The sequence below is a fragment of the Ochotona curzoniae genome, unplaced genomic scaffold (assembly GCF_017591425.1).
Source record: "Ochotona curzoniae isolate NIBS_2020 unplaced genomic scaffold, NIBS_Ocur_1.0 contig_4838, whole genome shotgun sequence".
In the NCBI taxonomy this organism is placed as follows: domain Eukaryota; kingdom Metazoa; phylum Chordata; class Mammalia; order Lagomorpha; family Ochotonidae; genus Ochotona; species Ochotona curzoniae.
Window position 1 is genome coordinate 228,686 of NW_024466399.1, and position 15,785 is coordinate 244,470.

Genomic DNA, 15,785 nt, shown 5'->3' on the forward strand with positions numbered 1-15,785 from the left:
AAACCTGTTTTCTGAGAAATACATGAGAAAAAAAATTTAGAAGGTAAAGCTTTTTTGTTTTCTCTTTACGTAGCTTAGAAGAAAAGATGATAGCTGCTTACGAACACTCCAAGTGGGAACCTGTTAAATGGGAAAACGACATGCACTGCGCTGTGAAGGTTCCAGAGAACAATCAATGGCGCAGAGGTCAGGTCATCAGCGTGGTCACAGACACGTTGGTGGAGGTAAAGGCCAAGTTAAAATACATAAAGACGACAGTGAATGCATTTGGCATGTTTCCCCCCATTTTTATTCCTTTCAATTGATAAAAAAAACTATTTTGAGATGATGTATTTCCCTAGACTTAAAATTATTGTTTCTGTAGGTCTTGCTATATGACGTGGGCGTTGAAGTAGTAGTGAATATTAACTGTTTACGAGAACTTGAAGAAAGTCTAAAGACCATGGGAAGATTATCATTGGAATGCTCGCTTGTTGACATAAGGTAGTGTTTAGCTGAGTGAATTTTCTCATTTTTTTGTTATTTTAAATATTAGATGAATTTTTATCAGTTTTAATTTACTAATGTGTCCTGAAGTTTCCATCAAATTAGTTAATTTGAGGTTTTAAGAGGCGATGATGGTAACTATTTTGAGCCCATGAATTTGGTGACATTAGGGAAATGTGTAGGAAAGGTCTAGAATTCCAACTGTTGAATATAAAAAAGATCACTTCAGGAGCAGCATAGCTTTAGCAACTCATGGAAACCTGAAACAGCACATCAGGGGAAAAGAGTGAAATAGAGAAGATCGTGTGAAAGAGTGGAATCGTAAGAGCCAGAGTGGGAACCCAGACACTGTGACGTGAGACGCAGACACCCCAGCAGGTAGCTTCCGTGCTGTGCCAGACACCAGCACCGAGTTGCCAAAGTAACCTTCAGTATAAAGACCACTTACTTACAGGAACACAGAAGGACTCAAGCAACATTGTGGTTAGGAAACTGCTGAGAAATCTGTCAGAGAACAGATGATCAAAGACATCCAAGAAATGTTGACAAGGAACTTAACAGCACCATTTGTCAGACATTCAAAATAGAGCTAGATTGTACTGGAAGGTATACAACACTAACTTGGAATAATATTATAAGGTAAACTTGAGTTCAATAAAGACATAGGTACCAAATCCTATTCCATCAAACCACATGCTGTGTTGATTGGATTAGTTGATGGCTGCAAGCCATTTAACATGGAAATATTGACCATGTTACGTACTTATTTAATGAGTCAATTCAGTGAAATTCTGAATCTGAAAACCATGTTAGAGTCTTCAGGGTGTGCTTGTGTGCCAGGCAATCTAGTGAGAAAGGCAGATTTACAGAGATGAGACAGCGAAAAAGATCTTCCATCCAGTGGCTCACTCCCCAAATGGCTGCAACAGCCAAGGTAGCTGATCCAGAGCCAGGAGCCAGAAGCTTGTTCCAGGTCTCCCACATGGGCGCAGGGTTCCAAATATGTTGGGCCATTCTGTATTACTTTCCCACGCAACAGGCAGGGAGCTGGATGGGAAGTGGAGCAGCCAGGACGTGAATCAGCACATGCAAGACAAGGATTTAGTGACCTAGCCATCACACCAAGCCTACTGATGTCATTTCTAATCATTTGAAATTGCGTATTTATCAAATGATTTCAATTATGCTGAATGAAATCAAGAATTGAAAACAAGATTTTTGTAAACTGTTGCAGATGGCCTTAAATCTAACTTCTAGAAAAGTTCTGAGAGTAGACAATGGAATCATTGTCTCAAAAGACTTTCTGTTGGACATTTCTGGTGTGACATATGTGCCAGACATCATCAAGGAGAAACATATCATTTCTGTTAGAACTTAAAGTCCAATTGGCATGTATAGTTTCAAAGGTCTTTACTGTTGCTGTAGCAGATACACTTAAAGGTATGAACAAAGCTATGAAAATGGACAAAAAGATTGTGAAAATAACATACATCTATGTTTAAATTGATTATTCACTATTTAGTTGATTCAAAATATATGTATATGTTTACATAGTGCTCTTTGTATAAAAACATTGTCATTTTGCTGTGTAGGCCAACTGGTGGGAGTAACAAGTGGACAGCCACAGCTTGCGACTGCCTCTCCTTGTACCTAACTGGAGCTGTAGCAACTATAATCTTACAGGTGGGTAAGGGTGGTCGGTATTAGGAGATAGGTACTGATGCCTTCATTGCTGATCTCGTCAGTTCTGACTTCTTGTTGGGAAAACAGCTGTTTGGATTTTGTTGCGAAGTTTATATTTGGGTTGATCATTTGCGTTTTGGAAGTGCCAGAGTGCTGACCCTGAAATTATTTTCTTAAATATATTAATTTGAATATCAGAGAAGGAGAAAGATCTTTCATTGCTGACTCACTCTCCAAATGCCCACAGCAGCCAAAGCTGAGCCAGGGGGCCCAAGTGATAGCCTGGTGGCTAAAGTCCTCACCTTGCATGCACCAGGATCCCATATGAATGCCGGTTCAGGTCCTGGCAGCTCAACTTCCCTTCTAGCTCCCTGCTTGTGGCCTGGGAAAGAAGTCGGGGACGGCCCAAAGCCTTGGGACCCTGCACCCACGTGGGAGACCTGGAAGAAGCTGGCTTCGGATTGGCTCAGCTCCATCTGTTGTGGCCACTTGGGGAGTGAACCATTGGGTGGAAGATCTTCCTCTGTTTCTGTCTGTATATCTGACTTTCCAATTAAAAGAAAAACTGAGCCAGGAAGAAGCCATAAATTCAGCTGGGGTCTCCCATGGGTTAATCAGTTGATCTCTTTCTCTGTGTAGTAAAAATTTTTAATGACAAATTTAGGTGTAGGCGTTTGGTCTATTGATAAGAACACCCATGTCCCATATTGGGATGTCTGGGTTCAGTACCCCCTGCTCTAACTCCAGCCCATTGCTAAAGTAAGCTCTGGGAGGTAGTGGTGATGGCTCGAGTTGTTAGCGCCAGGCTTCAGACCACACCCAGGGTCCATTGTGGGCATTTAGGGAGTAAGCCAGCAGATGTGAGCCCTGCCATCCTCTCTGCTGCTAAAATAAAAAATTTTTTAAGGGCCCGGCGTGGTGGCGCAAGTGGTTAAAGGTCCTCGCCTTGCACGCCCGGGATCCCATATGGGCGCCGGTTCTAATCCCGGCAGCCCCGCTTCCCTTCCAACTCCCTGCCTGTGGCCTGGGAAAGCAGTCGAGGACGGCCCAAAGCTTTGGGAACCTGCGCCCACGTGGGAGACCCGGAAGAGGCTCCTGGCTTCAGATCGGCATAGTATCGGCCCGTTGCACTCACTTGGGGAGTGAATCATTGGACGGAAGATCTTCCTCTCTGTCTCTCCTCTCTGTATATCCACCTTTCCAATAAAAATAATAAAAATAAATCTTTAAAAAAAATTTTTTTAAGTCTTGGAGCAAAATTTTTTGCAATCCATGCATTGTTTTTTCATAATATGATTTGCCATAAACTTTTTAATGATCTTTGTATTAAAAGTGTGTTTGCTGTCCTGCAGCAACGGACTTGGTGCAAGGAGCCAAAAATCATACACATGGGCTGATGGTCAACAGCCAATGTTTATTAACAGCATCAGACTAAAGACTGAGGGTCAAGTCAGCTTAAGGGAGGAGGGCTTGAGGAATTTACACAACAGCAAGAAGAAGCTGACTTGAGGCACCCTTGCCTGTCTTTGATCAAACCTGAGGAAGCATCTCTCTTTGAGCTGCTACCTAAACATGAGGACTAGGGAGTTCCTGGTCTCTGTATTTCCAAATCAACTGCTTCCAGAATGTTTTCTCAGGATTGTAGCTAGCCCTGGATCCACACTGGCAAGGCTCCCCAGAGTCCTCCTAATCAGTTATCTTCCTACAGATCTAATCAATTATCCTACGACAGTGTATTATGAGATTTGAACATGGATTGAAAAAGATACGTATCTTTTAGGGATACCTAAAAATATTATTTTCTTGAAATTTCTAATTTTTAAATGTTTTATTTTCTTAATGATTATAAAAGTCTTAGATTTTTCCCTATGTATTTTGTTGTTGTTTCACTTTTTATAGGGCAAATAAGGTATCCCTTATAGAATACATTTTGATTTTATGGTTCACAAAGAGTTCAAGGCAGTAGAGATACCGTATTCATTATTGTTTACCTTCCATAGTTTGATGGGGAATATTTTCAGATTGCTTTTTGAGGTGGAGATTGGGCAGGGGCAGTGAATGGTAAGTTTCATCTTGACCCTGAGATCTTGCATATTTCAAAAAAAACAGCTGTGTGTCCACGTTGACTGTCTTCCATGCTGTCTTCTCTCTGAAATATTTGAATGTGTAACTTTTCTCTGTTGGGAAATTTTTTCTTGCTTACAGAGTATTTCATTTCCATGTCTCATACTTTGACTTATCACTGCAGGACAACAGTACGACGTGGCCTTTACCTGTGAAAATCTTCTGCAGAGACGAGAAAGGAGAGCGTGTGGATGTTTCTAAGTATTTGATTAAAAAGGGTTTGGCTTTGAGAGAACGGAGGTACCGACTTTGACATTATTTTACATCAGTTCGTGGTGGATGCATCTCATTTACCTGTGAAAACTTCAAACATGTGTTCTTTCAGAGATTGCGTCTTACTTGCCCTTACAGATCATTTGCCAATTAATTGCTCAGGAGTCAACTCAGAGGCAGATTTCCAAATTCCCTACTGATATGTTAGCTGTTAACTTTTCCCTGAGTGTTTACATTGAAACCAAAGAGAGAACTATATAAGGCAGGTAACAAATCAGAGCCATTCGCATCTTGTGCTCAGACAGGTTTGAGCTGAATGCTGAAAATTCTGGTGGTTATATACCAAAATGTATTTGTACTAAATAGAATTAATAAAAGAATGAGCAATATTTGTACTTAAAGATTCTTTTGCATACTAAATTTGGGATTAAGCACCAGTGGTGCAGAGGGTGTAGGGGTGTACTGGGATTACAAACAAAAGTTCTGAGTGGCTGCTTTGCAGCGTGCATGTGTATTTAGTCAGTTTTTCATCACTCTGATTGCGGTACCTGAGACAGGCACACGGTTTCAGAGCTTGCAGTCCAAGGTGTGGCTGCCTCACTAGCTGGGCAGAAGGGCGTCATAGGGGTCATAGCGCCAAGCAGCAGGCAGAAACCACACAGCTCCCATCGTGACTTCACAATAGGGTTACTGCCCTGATCACCTAACCCAGCTTAGTCACTCAGCAGAGCCCCAGCTTCACATATAGTAAATGGATTAAGGTCTATCCTGCAGGAACTAGAATTCTGGGGATCCAGCCCTTTAGGGGACACCCAAGTTGTTATCCAGCTTACTCGGGCCCATTCCCGATGCAGGTTGAATGGCCAGGACAGTCAAGCTCATGCTTTTAATCTAAATCAAATTAGTATATCCTAGCTTATATATGTCTTTCCTGGGTTTTTCTGGCTTTGGACTACTGCAGTTCCTTGATAAAAAGTAGTTAAAGTAAAAAAAAAAAAAGCTAGGCATGTCAGTACTAAAGTTGCCTCCACTGATGTTGGTGTGATGTTTTAGAGGATTGTCACTTATGGTGGGTGTTTGATAAGTTGGGAGAGGAATTCGCATAGCTGTTAAATATAATGTTGATTCTAAAAGAAAAGCACAGGAAATTAGAAGTAATGAATATCTGTTATAATTCTGCTAAAACAGCATTGGCAATGCTCTGAGGTTTTTATTTATTTATTGTGCAGTAGGCATGCTTAAAGAAAAAAGTTTATGTACTTGAAAGACTGAGTTAAATAAAGCTAGAGAGGCATTTTTCGGCTGCTGGTTCACTCACTAAATAGCTGCAACCAGCGGGGCTGGACCAGGTTAAAGGCAGAAGCTTTTCCAGGTCTCCCATGTAGGTGGTGAGGACCCGAGCACTTAGCTCATCTTCTGCCGTTTTCTTATGTACTTCGGCAGGGAGCTAGATAAGAAGCAGAGCAGCACCTTTACTCACCGACGATACCACTTTTACATGATTTATTTCCTTACTTGTTTAAAAGGCAGAGTTCCAGAAAGAGGAACAAAATTTTGCTTCTGCTGGTTCACTCCCCAAATGGCCACAGTGACCAGGGCTAGACAAGATTGAAGTCAAGAGCCTAGAATTTCTGACAGGGTGGCACTTGGGCAGTCTTCCACTGCTTTCTCAGGTACATTAACTGGAAGCAGAGAGTTGGATTAAAAGTGGAGCAGCTGGGACTTGAACTCCTGCCTGCATGGGATGCCAGCACCATTGGGAGAGGCTTAGTCTGAAATGCTACAGCATCAGACACAAAGGATACTTTTTTCTAAATTTTCCATGATACAGTTTTGTAGGTATAGGGATTCTTAAGTGTGTCATGGCATTGTAGGTATAGATAATGGTAGAAAATCTAGTATCATATTATCAAGGTATATTTAACCATTTCATTGGGAGTCCTTTTTTTCAGGAATAGAGATGCATACTGCAATGTGTCTTCACTTCCCAGTATGCTCAGTCTCCATTATACAGTTATTCTATGAGAATATGTGTATATACATTTTGAGCCATTTATCTATTTGTTTTGTATTTTTGCATGAATGATGCCTTATGTTAGAATATATTTTAGAGAGAATATATGTCTTTGGGGGATTGGCTTATTTCTCCAAGCATAACATTCTCTAGTTGGGACCATTTTGTTGCAAAAGTAGAATTTTATTCTTTTTGGTGGCTGAGTAGTATTGTACAGAATAAGTATAGCGCAGTTTCTTTGTCCATTCCTCTTTCAGTGGGCATCTGGGTTGTTTCCATGTCTTCACTAGTGTGGATTTGACTGCGATAAATGTAAGGTGTCAGGTCACTTTGTCTCATGCAGATTTCACTTCCTTTGGATGTGGTCCCAGGAGTAGGTGAGCTGGGCCATGTGATAGATCCGTTCCAGTTGTCTTAGCACCCTGCATACTGACTTCCATAGTGGCTGTACTAGCACACACTCCCAACAACAGGGGAGTAGGATACCTTTCTCCCCACTTCCACACCAACAGATGTTGCTAGTAAGTTACAAATGCAGGCCAGTCTCGCTGGAGTTAGGTGGACCTCAATGTGTCATTTCCTTTGCCCATTTCTTCACAGGGTTAGTTGTTTTTGTTGTTGAATTTCTGAAGCTCTTTGTAGCTGCTGGGTATTAATCCCTTATCGGTTATGTAGTGTCAAAGATTTTCTCCCATTCTGTTGGTTGCTTCTTCAGTTTGTTGATCGTTTCCTTCACTGTCCTTTTTTTTAAATTGAGAAAAAAATGAAGTAAAAAAAATTAAGCCTGGTATTTTAATAATAGCACCTTACTTTTAATTAGAAATCATAATTTCTTTGTATTGTTTTTTAAATGTTGATAATTTGCCACATGCATATGTTCTGTCTGTGGAACAGATTGTAATTTCTTAAAATCAACTTGCAGGTGTTATATTTTCCAACAGTAGTAATTAATTGTACAATACTTAGGATTAATTCATGTGAATATTGGAGAGTAGTGTGAAAAGAGGCAACACTAATTTAAAACACTGAGATGAAGTTATACTGTCATTTTCATCAATTTCTAACTTAAAATCTTTTTTATAGCATATTATGTTCATGTACAGTATGTAGCAAACAGTTTGTTTCAAGTTTATTTGAGAAATGTTTAGTTTTCTGCATGTTTTTGTATTTATTCATGCTCAAATGAGTTCTTCTTGGATATTACAGAGTTAATAAATTAGCTGACAGTTGTTCAGCATCTGAGAAGTCTCTGGAATTGCCCCCGGAACAGGAAGATTCAGTAACTACCAAGTGTACTAAACTTAGCTTCGACCCTGACAAAACATCTGTTGACACAACCGATGAACCCAGCATGAACACAGTTGATGAGTTTAAGGAAAAAATCTCAGAACCAAGAGCTCCTGGATGCTACAAACCACCAGCTATCCCGAAGATGAAAGTATTTGATGCAATCGTCAGCTGCATTAGTGATGATGGAACTATATTTATAATACCCAAATTATCAGGTAGATGTTTTATTCTGTAAGGTTAGTTGGTGAACACATACTACACATCTCTAGTAAGATAGATATGCATGATATATGTTGCCAAGCAGTGAATTTCTTTGAATCTCATTTGAAAAGGATTTTTTTTTTAGATTTATTTATTTTTATTACAAAGTCAGATAAACAGAGAAGGAGAGAGAGAGAGGAAGATCTTCCGTCCGATGATTCACTCCCCAAGTGTGCCGCAACAGCCAGTGCTACGCCGATCCAAAGCCAGGAACCAGGAACCTCTTCCAGGTCTCCCATGCAGGTGCAGGGTCCCAAGGCTTTGGGCCGTCCCCCACTGCTTTCCCAGGCCACAAGCAAGGAGCTGGATGGGAAGTGGAGCTGCTGGGATTAGAACCAGCGCCCATAGGGGATCCCGACACGTACAAGGCGAGGACTTTAGCCACTAGGCCACGCTGCTGGGCGCTGAAAAGGATTTTTAAGAAGGTTAAATGATTTTTCTGCAAGGCATGCAATGTGCTTTTAACAGTGCCTAGCACAGGCTCGGCACCATGGCCTCGTGGCTGGCTCCTCACCTTGGTTTTTGTGCCTGCTGCTCCACATTTAACTCAGCTCTCTGCTGTTGTCCTGGGAAGGCAGTGGGGGACGGCCCAGGGCCTTGGGACCCTGCAGCCATGGGGGAGACCCAAAGGAAGCTCCTGGCTTCAGATTGATTCAGCTCTGGCCATTGCAGCCACTTAGGATATGAATCAGCAGGTGGAAGATCTTTCTCTCTGATCTGCCTTTCCAATAAACATAAATAAATCTTAAAAAAAAAAAAGAAGCTAATTCCTTGCACATAATTATTTGGATGTTTTGTTGTTTTAGCATAGCCATTTATGTTATAGTGAGGACGTTCTCAGTATAAGAAAATACTATTCAAAAATTCCCATTTCCTCTGTTATGGCAAATTGAATGACGCTCCCAAATTAGTCAGGTAAAATGACTCGTAAATTTTTAAATCGGAGAGAGTACACATGAAGCTGTTGCTTACTACTCTGTCTTCCTTGTTGGCCCACGTTGGGGTTAAGATGCACAGGCATGGTGGGGAGATGGGGGACTTCCAGATTTCCTAGACCTGTCATTCAGACAGGTTCAGGGGCTCTGTAAGACAAAAATTAAGTTTACGTTAGAAAATAAATAAGGAGAAAAACATAACAAATGACTGGAGATTCAGAATCCTTTGAAAACATGTAGACCCATCCTGATATGTCCTTGGGCTTTTATGCAAATTCTCCCATTGGGTGGGATATATTCCGTAACTCAGGTGACAGCACTCACAGAGCTTAGGTGCCACTAACTCCCTGAGTCCATCTCCCCCAGGAGGGGATGGCAGCTAGAAATTCACTAAGACTTCTCCTTTGTTTATCTCCTAAATACTACTTTTTAATTAAAAAAGAAAAAAAGAATAAACCTGTGCATTTGGCTGTTACAGAAGAAGTAAACAGTGTTTGGAAACCTATAATTATAGTACTTGAGCCAGAAGCTGGCCTTGACAAGTGCAAATACTTACTTAGTACTAAAATGGGTGGGTTGTTCTAGTCGAAGCATTGTGCTGAATGCCATGCTGATAATTAAGAGGTAGGGTTGCCAGTTGTTTATAGAAAAAAATATACTGAGGCTCATGGGAGAAAAAGAACTATTCAGGGTCCCACAACTGTTAACAGAGCTTGCCTTTTGTGATACTAGTTATAAAACTAGACTTACTGTAGAAATAATGGACTTATTAGCAGTAAAGCAATTTCAGTTTATACCCCCAGAATTGTACCATAATTTAACATCAAGCAACATATAGCTTGTACTGTTTTATTTAGATGTGTTATCAAACTTACAAATTACTAATTATTTCCTTCTAGGCCATCTGGTACATTTAGAGCTCTTGATATTTGCACTGTCATATATGCTGTTGGTAATGTTTTGAAACAGACTAAGAGTTCTATGTGACTTGTTTTTAATTCCTTATTAGCAAAGATATAAAGAGCTTAAATAAGATTGATAATGACTTGTTATTGCAAAGTAGTTAGAGAATTGTCCTAAACGTTTTCTGGTTCGAATCATTTCTTCAGAGCTTGAGCTGTCCAAAATGATGGATGAAATTCAGAATAATCTAAAGTGCCTGGGTCTTTTGGAACCTTATTTGTGGAAGAAGGGAGAAGCCTGTGCAATAAGAGGATCTGACACTCTGTGGTACAGGGGCAAGGTCGTGGAAGCAGCAGGCAGCACAGTCAGGGTGAGTGCCGTGTGGTTTGTGACTGTTCTCAAATGAACTGCTGGAACATAAGTGGTCTTTGAGTATAAAGACATGAGGATGTGGTTAAAAGATCTTTTGATAAGTTCAGTTTAAAAGTTCACTCAGTAGATGTATTATACTTTGATTTGTAGTTAAATTTTTCTTCTTTTTCAAATAGAATGTCAACCTAGAAAATTTATTTATGACATAGCTGATGCTTTGAGAGAAAGGGCTGACTTATGAAGTATCACTCAAATTTCACCAATCCTCAAAAATAGTTTAAAATGCATTCATAAAAATATAGACTAAAATAACTTCATTTAAATTGAATTTTCTAAAATAAAGCAACAAAAATAATTAGGTACTTTATCAGATAATGAGTACCTGAAATTTTCAGATTTAATTAAGTTAGTAGGAAGAAAATACTTTTGTTTCTTTACTTGGGAAGTTTGTTTTCTGTTTGATGCGATACCTAATAAGTATATACTATTCCATGTATTTTACCTATGTGCTTTCATGTTGATATTTTGTTCATAACAACTGTTCTGGACATAGCTATCATTATTATTTTTCCAGTTCGAAAATTAAAATTTAGGTTCTGTGACCTACCCTGATCCATGCCCCCAGTGCATGGCTGTCCCAGACTTGCCATCCAAGCGTGTGCTTCCTGACTGCTGAGCTCTTGCACCAGAGCCTGCAGACAGCTGGTGCTAACCGGGCCAAAGTCAGAGCCAATAACCCCACAAGCCTCCCAAGTGACTGGCAGGGCACTTGTGTTTGAGCCGTTCTCTGCTGCCTGCCGGGAAGGGCTGGTGGATGGCAAGCAGAGTAACCAGGTCTCAGCCCTGTACTCAAGCGGAGTGCTGGCATCCCAAATGACACGTTAAACACACTGCACCACTGTGGGCTGCTGGGACTCGAATGTTTGGATTTGGGGTGAAGATGAGCATCTGCATGCTGACAGAGTCATGTCTGCAACTGCCAGTGATCATTTGCATATGGGTCGTTCTCTTCTTGAATACACAGGAAAAGTGGAACAGTCTTAATCAGCTCATAGCTTTATGTGAAAATCAAATACTTTTTTAAAATTCTCGTATCTGAGTTTCTGTTTCTCTGACACATTGAAGAAGTATTTCAGTATTTTTCTGTAAGGCCATTTATAAAATGAATTTTTGATTCGTTAACTTGATACCCTTCAAAGTTTATATTATGATTTCTCTGAAGAAACATACATTTCATAGTCATACTCACCATACCTGTGATAAACTCAGGTATTTCTTATTCACTTCTGTTCATTTTTTAAATGCTGACTGCCAGGGCCAACATTGTGGCATAGCAGGCAAAGTCAGCACCTGTTAGGCCAGGATCCCAGCAGTCTTCTATTGAAGGCCTGGAAAAAGTAGTGGAGGATGATGGCAGTGTTAGGGCCCTGCCACCCACATGGGAAACCCAGATGTGGCTCCTGGCTCCTGGTTCCTGGCTCCTGGTTCCTGGCTCCTGGTTCCTGGTTCCTGGCCCCTGGCTCCTGACTCCTGGCTCCTGGCTCCTGGCTCCTGACTCCTGGCCCCTGGCCCCTGGCCCCTGGCTCCTGGCTCCTGGCTCCTGGCCCCTGGCCTCTGGCCCCTGGCTCCTGGCTCCTGGCTCCTGGCTCCTGGCTCCTGGTTCCTGGCCCCTGGCCGCTGGCTCCTGGCCCCAGGCTCCTGGCTCTGCCTATGGTCATTGGCCCTTGCAGCCATCTGAAAAGTAAACCAACAGGTCAGCTGTCTCTTTCTCCTCTCTCTCACAATCTCTGACTTTCAGAATAAATGAAGTTTTCTCCGGCTTGTTTCAGGTACAGTATTTGGATCATGGATTCACTGAGAAGATTCCTCAGTGTCATCTTTACCCTATTTTGTTATATCCTGATATACCCCAGTTTTGTATTCCTTGTCAACTCTATAAAACCGTACCGGTGAGTACAGGATAATTTGTGGATGATTATTTTTAAATACTTTATTAATGCTTTGTTAGAAATAAAAATGCAAAATAAAATCCCTTTCGCTGTTACAAAATTATAAATATCTACAGTTAAGTTTGTACATTTTTATAATAAAAATTAAATAATGAAAACATTTTCTTTAAAAAAGGCATGACATACATCCACCATGAGATTCATCTGATAGTATTTCAATGTAATGTTTAAAAAATACTTTTTAAAATGCTGATTGCTAAGCAAACTTCAATTAAGCACTGATGTTTTCGTTTGGGTACATTGGAATAGGAGTACCTTTTTAGCTTTCCTTTTTCTTAAGATAATGTAGAAAATGAACTATCAAAATCAAAGAATTCCAAAAAAAGTAATTTGTAGGTCTATTAAGATAAAAAAAATAAATTTTATTTATGGTTTCCTATAAGAAAACCTTCTTATAGGAGTGGGCATTTGGGGCCTGGTGCAATAACTTAGCAGTTAAAGTCCTCACCTTGTACACACAGGGATCCCATATGGGCACAAGTTCTAATCCCGGCAGCCCCGCTTCCCATCCAGCTCCCTGCTTGTGGCCTGGGAAAGCAGTTGAGGACGGCCCAAAGCCTTGAGACCCTGCACCTGAATGGGAGACCTGGAAAGAGGCTCCTGGCTCCTGGCTTTGGATCAGCTCAGCTCTGGCCATTGCAGCCACTTGGGGAGGATGCATAATGTTTCTCTCTGCCTCTCCTTCTCTCTGTATATCTGACTTTCTAATTAAAATTTTTAAAAAGTGGACATTTGGCAACCAGCACGAAGACTTGGGACAGACTGGCTACATTGCTGGTTCTAACTCCCCCCTGGTATATGTACAATTGGATGAAGCAAGCAATGGCTCAAGTATTTGGGAAACCAAAACTGGGGCTTTGCTCTGGGCTTTTGTTTGGCCCAGCCACTGCCATTGTGGCGTTTGAGAGGCCATCTGACAAACAGGGTGTGTCTGTGTGTGTTTCTCATAATAAACATTTACTGCAAGTTGAGAGAAATTCCTTCATGGAAGTATTCTCAAACCCAGACCTTTCGGCGTCTTCCTGGGCTGTGTGCGTCTGTGGCCCAGCGCCGCGGAGGGGCCGAGCTGCGTGGCTTTACCTTGGGTTCCTCTGTGTCGCTGCGATCAGTTAGACGGGCCACTTCCGCACAGCTTAGTTCCTTGAGCGTGAGCTTTAACAGAGGCCACCCTGTCACTGCTCCTTCCAGAATGGTTGCAGGACTTCTGCCAGCACTGCCTTGGCATATTGCCCTGTTGTAAAGTTTTAAATGTGAGGTCTTCAGTGTATGTTTTTAAAGCTTAAAATGTGGTAAGTCCTCTCTAGGGAGCTCAGCCAAGTTCATGGTAATACTTTTATCATATTACCATTGTATTCTTTGAAAAACATGTATTTTATATTATTTAGTATTACCTGTTTTGGCTAACGTAGCATATCTTAATTTGCTTCCTGCTGTTATTTGTGAAAGTGAGAATCTAAATTTATTATTTCCCAAATAGGTGGGAAATGTCTGGCAATCTGATTCAATAGAACTTCTTCGGGAATTACTTTCAAAGAGAGAAGTGGAAATTCATGTTATGGTAATTTGTATTTAAAACTAGTTTAAATTGTTCACTATAAGATATTATAACAAACATAATTGAAGGAAATTTTTGATGATACGCAATGTTGCATATATTCTTATATGAATATAAATTATTTACATAAAAAAGTTTGATTCCTAGGCTTGTTTTAAATAAGTGTAATTTTGAACTTAACTTCCAAACCTATTATAGTAACTTGGAAGACTCTTGTTTTGATACGGAAAGCAGTATTAAATTATGGAGGTTTTTTAATATATATGTAGCAGCTTGCAGGCTGCTGTTATTGCTGTGTGTGTAGCAGTGGGTTAGATTAGAATAACTCAGAAGGAAACTTGTATGACTCCCAACCCCTAGACCTTATGTTCTAGTAAGAGAAGATGGGACCTTAGGAAGGTGACCCTGAAGCTGCAGTCTGACTTACTGTGGGTCTAGTGACAAGGGGAGAAGGAGTAATAGCAATTTAGAAATGGTATGAATTGAGGTGTCCCTTTAAAGAAAATGTAATGGAGTTTTTCAGACTGGGGGAAATGAAATGCACAGAGAGAAGCTTCTAGGAAACAATATTAGCAGTTTGGTACATGATGAAGTTTTATAAGAAGAAAAGGTGAGTGGCATTTGGTAGTTAGAGACCATTGGCGGGACCCCAGTGGAGGTTTCTGGACAGGATCATTAGACTAAACCATAGCTATGTATGAGATGTCAAAATGGTAAGGAAAATCCGTGGTTTAAAAGGTAATGATGGGAGAATTGAGACCTACAAAGAGCCCCCATCCACCAAACTATGACATGGCGTATGTGAAGTGCTAAGAGCCCTCCCTAGCCACTCGGTCTCCAGGGCAGGCCATGAAACAAGGCACAGACAGTCAAAGTACTGTCTCAGTGTTGCTCAGCTTAGCATAGCCAGCAGGAAATTGGTAGTGTTAGCAAAGGCTGTTCAGTTTCCCGGTTGTGAACGTGCGTTCCAGTAACCTACCCAGACCCGCTCTGTGACTGCTGAGGAGAGATGACCACGGCTGGGCTCTTCTCTTGGCATGGACACGCAGTAAAGGTCTACCCTGCCTTTGCGGAGCCTCTATTGTAGTGATTTGCCCAGAACAAATGAAAACATAAACTCAAGAGTCTATCAGTGCCAAGTACTAGGGGGAAAAAAACAAAGCAAGGAAGAATGGTAGGGTGTGGCCAGGGAGGAGTCCGCCTCCAGCACAGCCCTCAGAGAAGACAGCATTGCAAGGTGCGCTAGAGCCAAAGCCCAAAATGGTCGTGGGAGGATGTGTCCAGGGTGGAACCAGATCAGAAGGAGCAAGCGCAGGAAAGTGGACAGCGGGGACCAGGCTGAGATGTGAACGCCCACTCTGGTATTCCCTCTGGCTGCTGTGCTGACTGAAGTCTGGGCAGTAGGGAAAAATAAATAAATAAATAAATAAATAAATAAGAGATATCTGCAATTCAAGGAAGAGGTGAGTATGGAGGAACGTGGGCCCAGTAGAAGAGCTTTGCCCAGTTGGCTGACAGGTTATAAACACAGGCAGTACCTGTGGTTGTCAGAGTTTCAGAGACGTTCTCATGAGCCGTGCTATTTAGTCTGTTAACGTCTTCTGATTCCTGTCATGTGAGGACTTGTTGGTTAAACTTATCTTCCCACCCTCTGACAGTACCTTTTATTTCTCCTACTTACTGTAAATTATTAGAATCATCTAAACATGCTGTGTAGAATGAGTTGATAATAAGTTGCTTCCTAGTAATAAATTCTATCCTTCTGAACATATTTTGTATAAACCAAAATAATAAAGTTACTATTTCTTGATCTGCCAGAACACCAGGAAATAACTTTTATTAAATGGGTCGCTAATCAAACTAACTGGTAATGCTGTGATTATCAGAAGCCTAATTATGTTTTCTGAGTAGAACTTTGTTCATCAGATAGACTTTATATA

General features: G+C 41.0%; 1 protein-coding gene across 1 annotated transcript in view; it reads left to right on the forward strand.

Moving 5' to 3' along the window:
• Nucleotides 1-15,785, forward strand: part of LOC121161740 (RING finger protein 17-like) — a 106,774-nt gene that overhangs the window by 74,812 nt on the left and 16,177 nt on the right. The window contains exons 21-28 of the mRNA XM_040988343.1: nucleotides 74-224; nucleotides 365-483; nucleotides 2,079-2,169; nucleotides 4,418-4,533; nucleotides 7,727-8,025; nucleotides 10,116-10,279; nucleotides 12,111-12,230; nucleotides 13,768-13,848. Of these exons, the coding sequence (XP_040844277.1) occupies nucleotides 74-224; nucleotides 365-483; nucleotides 2,079-2,169; nucleotides 4,418-4,533; nucleotides 7,727-8,025; nucleotides 10,116-10,279; nucleotides 12,111-12,230; nucleotides 13,768-13,848 (1,141 nt within the window). The remainder of the gene's footprint in view (nucleotides 1-73; nucleotides 225-364; nucleotides 484-2,078; nucleotides 2,170-4,417; nucleotides 4,534-7,726; nucleotides 8,026-10,115; nucleotides 10,280-12,110; nucleotides 12,231-13,767; nucleotides 13,849-15,785) is intronic.